This window comes from Ceratina calcarata, unplaced genomic scaffold (assembly GCF_001652005.2).
Source record: "Ceratina calcarata isolate Rehan_Ccalc_2016 unplaced genomic scaffold, ASM165200v1 scaffold358.2, whole genome shotgun sequence".
In the NCBI taxonomy this organism is placed as follows: domain Eukaryota; kingdom Metazoa; phylum Arthropoda; class Insecta; order Hymenoptera; family Apidae; genus Ceratina; species Ceratina calcarata.
The window spans coordinates 363,059-371,913 of NW_017158804.1; the positions used below are offsets into that span (position 1 = coordinate 363,059).

At 44.5% G+C, this 8,855-nt stretch overlaps 1 protein-coding gene across 1 annotated transcript; it reads left to right on the forward strand.

Annotated features, from left to right (window-relative positions):
* Positions 1-440: 440 nt before the first annotated feature.
* LOC108625475 (muscle segmentation homeobox protein Drop) lies at positions 441-7,710 on the forward strand. Its single transcript, XM_018025526.2, has 3 exons — positions 441-1,846; positions 5,809-5,990; positions 6,894-7,710. The coding sequence occupies exons 1-3, from the start codon at positions 997-999 to the stop codon at positions 7,110-7,112; spliced, it is 1,251 nt and encodes a 416-aa protein (XP_017881015.1). The 5' UTR covers positions 441-996; the 3' UTR covers positions 7,113-7,710.
* Positions 7,711-8,855: the final 1,145 nt, after the last annotated feature.

The following is an 8,855-nucleotide window of genomic DNA, read 5'->3' on the forward strand; positions in this document are numbered from 1 at the left end:
CATTATACCGTCTCCTACGGTAGAGAGGTACAGTCGCACGATAATATCTCCCCTCTCTCTCTCTCTCTCTCTCTCTCTCTCTCTCGTTGTGCAGCGTATCCCCACCATGTGTACCTACCTTCATACTCGGGAATAATTTCTACCTCCCCTTATGTGTTTGTTCACAGGAGAAACTCATCCCAGGCTCGGAAAAATCGGTCGCGCTTCCAGCTGCGGAGAGGAAACCCGGCCACCCCAAGGGCGGAGCGCTATCAAGTAATGCCCCTTCTGCGTCGGGAAGGCCTCGCCCACTTTTGGATTCCCCCTTTCTCGCATTTTCACCCTCCCACTATCCAAATTCTGTCTCTTTTCAAACAACGGACGGACCCCCACTCGGTCGGGTTGGGGCGCCTCCGCCCGCAAAACGAAAAAGTCCCGAGCGCCGCCACGGCCGACGATGGTCAAAGTCAGTCCACACGGAGAGCTCGAGTCGAGTAGAGGCTACTAGCTATCACCAGGTCAAGAAGAGATCCATCGATCTGTCGATCACCGGATCATCGGCCCATCTGCCAAGCGTGTCACGAACGTCGTCGTTCTCTTTGGTGACTCCGCAGAAGATCGCCGACGCCGTTCGTTGGATTCAAGAGTGCACGAGAGGTTGTGACGAGATTGTGAAAGAGACGATTGTATCAGTGAGAGTTGGAGTATTCGAAATATAAGAACGTTGAAACGGATTCTTTATTGGAAGGAGTTCGAAGTGACGAAGAGCATTGATCTATGGAACCGAGACAGGCGATCTCGCTAGTAAAAAGATTATTTTGCTCAAGTATTAACATAACTGAAGACTGAAGAGAATACGAAGTGATTCGTCAGAGAATACAAACTTATTAATACGGTAGTAGGAAATATTTTTCACGGAGTATTAAAGGCATGAAAACACGTATAAAAGACTGAAGAGATCTCGTGTTAAATCGTCGGAGCGTATAAATCTGCAGAAGTCCCGATTACGGTGTAAGAATGACAGTACTAAGGATGACATCCCCGGTGACGCCTCCATCGAGTAGTCCAGGTTCGAACGAAGCTCAAGCGCCACAGGCGACTTCAAAACCAGCTCATCGATTAAGCTTCTCTGTCGCGGCACTGTTGGCCGACACTAAAAAATCGGATTCTTCTCGACAAGAAACCTCGTCTGTGTCACCCAGATCATCGCCGGTTACGTCCTACTCTCCAGTGAGACAGGAGCAAGTACCGATCGCGTCAAACGCGTTACAAAAATATTCGGATGACTACAGATCAAGATATTTGTCAATATCACCCAATATTCAAGAACACAGGCCGATCTCCTATACATGCAACTCTCCTAGAAGCTCCTTGGACTCCAGAGCGCTATCCAGGTTCTCAGAAAGCGAGCTAGACAGGGTAGAATCTCCGAAACGAAGTAGGATCCACGATTTCGTCGTTCGAGCCTCTACGGACACGGGTTCCGCGTCGGAAGTAGGACGTTCAACGTCTCCGAAAGCTTCCACGACGAGTCACGTGGAATTCGGGTCTCAATCTCCTAGAAGTAGCTCGCACGAAGCCAGATCTAGGTGTTCGGAACCGGAAGACATAGAGGAAGAAGATGAGAACAGTTTAGTCGATGTAGAGGATCTTCATCAGGGGATGAGTCCCACACCGGTTAGACCCACCCCTGCCTACATCGGTGGCTTTTCTAGTTTGGGAAGCATTTCTGGTATCACGGCCGGTTTGCATCCCGCGGTTTGGGGCGGAGGTCATCAGGGTGCAGCCGCGGCCGCGGCCGCAGCCGCCGCGGCAGCCACTGCCAGTTTCTTCCCATCGCATTTCTCTCATCACGCACCTTTAAACGGTGAGCATTATCAACTTTTATTCACTCTCTAACTATAACAATACCACTTAATCTACATAACCAAACCGCAAGTTTGTAATTTTTATTAATTATAGTAATAATTTGACGATTAAAAAGGAATTACGTATTATGGTTTGGAGAACTGTATTACAAATGTATAATTGATTGATTTGAATTTTGTATGGCTTTCACTTGTACTAAATTAGTGCAAGACGACGTCGACGAAATGTTATTTCATTTTTCGTGGTTAAAATGTAATGAAATATGTAATATGAACTAGTACTTGACTACGCGTGCTATCTTGTACCAGCAAGAGATAGATATTCTTCTATTTTGGTATGCGAGACACTTGATCAATTGTATAGTGCGGCATGGTGAAAGGAGCAATTAGAGGAGAGTTGGACTGTTATCGCCGTGCGCTCTCGCTGTTTTAATTACGCCGTTTTAAAGAGAGCGCGATCGCTCGTCAACCGCGGACCGACGACAATCGCGCGCGAGGCGCGTCTTTGAGCTGCGCTGGCCGGCCGCCAATCGACTCTCCTCGTTGGATTCTTTTCGTGGTTCGAGACAAGGCCCGATTGTAACATAGTTAAGAGCAGAGAGGTCCGCGGGGTTCGTGAATGCGATCGTGGTTTCGTTCAATGGAGCCGACGGATTCCTCGCTTCTACTCGGTTCGCACCGTTGTTGTCCACGGATAAAATTAGGAACGGAAGTCGCCTCGCTCTTCGTTTCTTCATCGTTCGCCGATCCTTTCCCCCCTTTCACTCTTCTTCTATTTTCACACGCGCGCCCGAAATTTGAGAGTGATTGAGAAGGCATTTCCGCGGACAATGTAGTCGCATTGTGTTTTAAGTATAGGTAGTTGCAGAATTGTTCTCTGGATTTAGAGGCGATCGATCCGAGAATTTGTAGAGGATTTGTAATGACGTGAGTTTTGAAAATTCCTACATTTCATAGAATTCGTAATTTCTTTATTCATTGAGACGCTGAGGTAAATGATTTAAAGAAAACGTAATTGACCAATTGAGGTATGATGCCTGTCGTTGTGGCGACAGTATTAACGATGGAAAGAACAGAGAGAAAGAGATAGGCAGTCAGTCAGTCACCTAAAATCACCGCAAAAGGAATGCGGTTCTCGGAACGTTGCAGCGCGTCGTGCGGATGACTCGTCCCGATTGAATCATCGTTAACACTAATTATTGAGGTCGCGGCTTGATAATTGCGCAGGGGCTCTCTCGTTAAAGAGGCAATCAAAGTTTTCTCGCTGCGTCGGAGCGCCGCCAGTCTGAGGCGAGGGAACAGTGGCTCGTTTCTTGTCTCGTGGAATCCGGACGATGGACAATAGGCGATTATTGCGGAGAAGGTGTTGAAACTGCCGATGAATGGAAAAAAAATATTGCTTGCATCGCTTGTTCGCCAATTTAGAAGCTGCTTCAAACGTCTTTACAAAAATTCCGTTTAGTACATAAAATTCTGTCTACATACAAGAAAATTATTCTGTCCATTCTCCGAAACATCTGTTTCTACTGTGAACGTTTCATGAGATTAGATAACTAATTTGACTGCCAAATAAATTACCGCGTGTTTCTGGGAATAATTTTAGAACGTGGCAGTGCTGTTGACTTTTGACCATTGTATCAATTTATGGGTTATCGTGGGTGCGTTTGGAGTGATTCGCTGGCGAAATAGAATCAACGGTAATCGAGACCCTTTGGGGAAAGCGGTGTAATTCTGAAATATGGCCTCTCGTATAAGGTACCTCACGCAGATTGCCTAGCCCTTCAAACTTCGCTTCGCCTTGGGAAGGGATTGAAAACAGGGGTTGCAGAGTTATCTTCGGTACCGGCATACTAACCGCTATATAAACACACTTAACCCCTCGCACGATTTGTTTCCGTCAGCTTTACCGAGAGAATTGATACGAATAAATTAGAAGCAATTCCGCGCACGCCAACTCGTCGGAGTTAATTGCCTTTTCATCGGAGCCGGCAATTCATTTGGATAATGAAGATAAATATACCCGATATCGAGGAACGGGATTTCGTTTTCGTTATACGATCACGCTTTGTGCTCGTTTATCGATCGGACAGGGTTAATAAGATCGCGTAGAAGTCGTGGTCCATGAAAACGTTGCGCAACGCAACAAACACTGAGATTTCACCTTTTTGCCTCGGCCTCCGTTGTTAGATTATCTAAGCGAGATCGGTTAATTATTTTAGTAATTTGCATCCGTCGAAAGGGCACCGTTCTCGTTTTATCGTAGCAGTCAATTCTCATTTGACTCGCATTCCCATGCGGTAGTTCTTTTCTGTTAACTAATATTATGGAATGAATCGTCTTCTCTAATTGAGAAGCTGGATATAATCTACATTCAAGTTTAATTAACAAGAATTATTATATGACATTGGAGATTATCCTACAAGATACAGTCGACTAAAGTATTTATACGAGTTTGCATTACAATTTCCGCGGTTGTGAGGAAGGATCAGCAGTTATGCAACAACCGGCAAAGAATCTTGAACAGAGGTCCGCCTCCGCGGATCGTTTTCGTCGTATCGCGAGATCAGCTAATTATTTCGAATGCGCATTCTTGATCGTTTCCCGGGTGCAAGGATTAAAATCAGGCCGGGTAGTTTTCGGGGACGGATCCTCGAATACCGAGACTAATTGGAACCCTTGGAGAGAATCGTAGCGAGAGAGAACGAAAGAAGGAGCAAAGGAGGGTAGAGAGGGATGAGGAATCAGAGGCACAAAGGACAAGTCTTCCTTGTCACGGTAACCGTTTTGGAATCGCAAAAGCCTTGTTCGCGAATCCTGAAGCAGGAAGAACGCGATTTCATGCGCGAGGGGACTGGAAGGAGGAGAGTTCGGGTCTTGGAAAATTTGAAATTCAGAATCCCCTAGCCTTTTGTTTCGACGCCGTCCGTTCCCGAGGATCGCTCGTTTCCAGAGCCGTTCACCTCCGACTCTACAAATCTGTCAATTGTCTCGAGACAAATCTCGGGGAATATAACCGATATATCTTGACACGAGTTCCCTATACCTTTCTCTCTGTCTCCGTCTTCCAGTTCTGGCATCATGTTTCATCGAGTTCGATTGTTTTCGTTTGTCATACTCGATTCCAACAAGCAATTAATTCCGAAGTCCCTGTCCTGGATTTTCGGATGAAACCTTAAATAATAATATTCAAAGCTTAATTGTCTTTGCGCCTGGGGAAGTATCTGGGCTTTTTAGAATGGGATAATGGATGTTGCTACTACAATGTTCCACTTGAGGTTGTAGTAATTTAATAACATAACCTGCCGCTTGACTAGCGCGCAAAACCTGCAAACCGCTTATTACTCCAGACGAGTCAATAATCGAACGTACAGCCCTATTTATTGTCAGCCAGCAACTAAAATACACAAAACCTAGTAATCGATCGGAGGTAAAACCTCGTACCGGAGATGCTCCAAAAAAGTCACGTATCCACACCGATTGCAACAAATTTCCGCGGAAAAATTGCCGTGATCACGATGGTATCGAATCCTCTGAGAGAATCATACTCCATAGACCCATTATCGAGCGCACCTTTCTCCGGGAGCACGATGCCTATACGTCGCTAATGAATACAAGCGACGTAGCGTTAGCGAAGGAGCGATTCGCGGCCGGAATATTGCGGTCGCGGTACAAAAAGGTAATGAGGCCAGTTTGCGGCGCGGCGCCCGTTCCGTGAGCAGGCAGATTATGAATTGGCCCCTTAAAAAGTACGCGTCCGTCTTCGTAAAACCGCGGTCCGCTTCCTGAATCCTGGCCTCTCGGCAACAAGAACAGGACGCTTGCGGTCAGCTTCTAACCCGCGTGAGACGCGTCTTCTCTCCGCTGCTTCGCCGCGCGAGCGACGATGAATGACGAGAAGCTACGAGACGATGAGACGATGGATGATCCTCGAGCCGGAACACTCGGTTGCTTTCGGTTGCAGAGAACGGTGAACCGGCCAAGATCAAGTGCAACCTGAGGAAACACAAGCCGAACCGGAAGCCCAGGACTCCTTTCACCACGCAACAATTACTGGCGCTGGAGAAGAAGTTCACCGAAAGGCAATACCTCAGCGTCGCGGAGAGGGCCGAGTTCTCGTCCTCCCTTCATCTAACCGAGACTCAGGTGAGATTTCTTTTCCCTTATGCTCATTCATAAATTGTATAACGAGAAACGGTAGACTTATTTGCCAAGGCGCAACCCAACTTATTCAGGAAGGGTTTTGTGCTAGTCACTGCTTTTGAATCAAGTTAATGTGAAATTAGGAACACGAATGTTTTAAAGTATTTTAATATAAAAAAACAATTAATTCGGATATTATTAAAATAAAGTCAAAAGAGAAATGTCTCTCCGCTTGGTAGTAGAACACGGACCGGTTGATCATGAGAATCAGTTACTGAACAGATTTCGCTGCCAGATGCAGGGTAATTAGCGCGTAGTATTCCGGACGCTGGTGAACAACACGGGAATCTTTATTAATAGACTACAAATTGCTCGAAACGCACGATGACCGACCAATTATCCCCGGGTCGCAACGCCGCTGCCGCCAGGCCGCTACTAACTTCGAAACGCGGTTTTAGTCTCTCGCGTCTGTCAACAAGGCGATTCGTTCGCCACACTCGTTTGCCGCGGAAACCTATAGCCCCCTCGACAAATAGAGTCACTTAACACAGACTTCCGAATGGGCTTCCGTATCCCAAGAGACAATAGGACTAAGTTTCCGCGTATAATTATCTTCCCTCCTGTTTCGAGAATGCAAATACGCGTTAGACGTTTGCATAGGAAATCTAAATGATTCTACCGAGTTTCTTCACAAATTAATTACAAATTAGATCACTTATGTCGTAAGTTATACTTTTCCTCTTTTTTTAATAAAATTCAAGTACTATAGACAGATTTATTTTATAATATAGTCTAAGTTACTGATCGTTTTGTGAATCGTCCGACCAAATTGAAACCGCAACAGAACTGCCGGCCCGTTAAAGGTAGCCAGCCAAGCCTATAACGAAACTGGATTCATTGTTGCAGGTGAAGATCTGGTTTCAAAATCGTCGTGCAAAAGCGAAGCGAATGCAAGAAGCAGAAATCGAGAAATTGCGGATGTCGGCGGTCAGGCAACATTCAGCAGCGCTGTACAGTTCTCATCCGGGACTCTTGGCACCGGCAAGTCTCTATCCCGTTGGGATGCTGTCTCATCCAGGTCTGACGCCGCATCATCCGATCGCTCAGCATCCATCCAGAGAATGAAACCGACTGCGAGATACCAAAACTACTCGTTCTGTATCGAACGTTCACTCTTTATACGAAATCGAGTTGAAGGATGGCTCGAAGTACGCCGAGTTTTGGGAAATTTATCTATCGAAAGAAAAATATGAAATTTTTTACTCGAAACAAGGGAGAAATGAAGAAATGGTGTAATAATAAGTATAATAAGAATGAGATGTCAGATGGACACATGTTGCATGAAGAATTGTCAGAGTTCAGATTGTAATCGCATCTACAAAGGATATACCCGAAGTGGAAATCATTGAAATTAAACGAAGAGAATCATTTAGGTGTAAGAGTGAGAGATGGGGAAGCCAAAAGGAACAAGAGACAATAGCTTTGATCACGGGAGCTATAATGTATCTGTGCCAATTTCGTACACGTTCTTACCTGTAACGTGACTTGTACATAAAGTGTAAATAATAATCGAGACCGAATACTTCGTGTAGTCCTGTAAATACGATAACGAACGATAATTTACCCTCCGATGGATATTTTCCAACTTTTGTATAAATGTAAAACCAACGCCGCAGAGAATAGCAGAGTTTATTTAATAAAACTACAGTATACGTAGCACCAATGCTTGTTGTACGCTTCCTAGTCAATTCCCAATCTAAAATCAATAACCAATCTTTCACAGATCGTTCGATACTTAAGGAGCGGTCGCATAAATCTCGCGTCGAGCAAACGACGACTGTTTCTAATCGAGTCTTCACTAATGAAAATCGATACTCGTATACGTTCGTGTAGATACATCGTCATTGAACATCGATCAACATGGAAGAATTGCGGGGGAGGCGATTAATTGAAAAGCCAGCTTGCCGATACCTTTTCGACCCATCCGCGAGCGGTTAGAAAGTTGGAATAAATTACCAACGGCAATTAAACGAAAGCCGCGAAGGTTCTCAGCGGTCGGATAAATTGAACTAATTTATTCAATCATCTATGGCTTATAATCTATCTGTATTCCTAATATTTCACAATTTATGATCGCACAAATGATTCCGTAACCAAACGTAATTGAAATAAAAAAAATATATCAAATACGGTAGTTGTCAGTGGTTTTCTTGAGCACGGGATATCGTTAGAAAATATCGGCGCCGATCAATTCCGCTCGAGGATCTGAAATTCGTTATTGAGGTGTTGAGCCGCGCCATGCCGGTAAATTAGAGCCATTCAACCGATAGGAAATTTGTTTGAGCAATCTGAAGCTCGGAGAAACTTTCTTCGACCTCCTTTAACAAGTTCGGCAATCATCAGTTAACTAATCAACCGCGATCCTACCAATTCACACCATTCTCCCACTCCACGGATGTGACGTGAGTCATATTTCACGAAATCGTCTTCACTGTTTCCAATCTTCCCGGAGAGATCCGAGTCTTTCAAAATCAGACCTTCATTTTAATGAAAATATTTACAGGGATAACAGAGGCTCTCTAACAGAGCATCTAAAATTAACGCTAATTTTTAATTTCATATGGAATAATGTTAAATTCAAATCAATTGTTAATACTGTAAATAGTATTATTACTGTGAAATAAACTTAAATATTTACGTTGTTTAACTAAATATTAAGTCTTCTAAATAAACAGTTATATCGAGTTGGTTTACAAATTTTGAAGCGCAATCATTTATTCGAACACAACTATCTCCAGAGAAGTTAGAAGAGATACTACGATTATACATATGTACGTACCATGGTCTAGGATACGGAGCATCGATGGC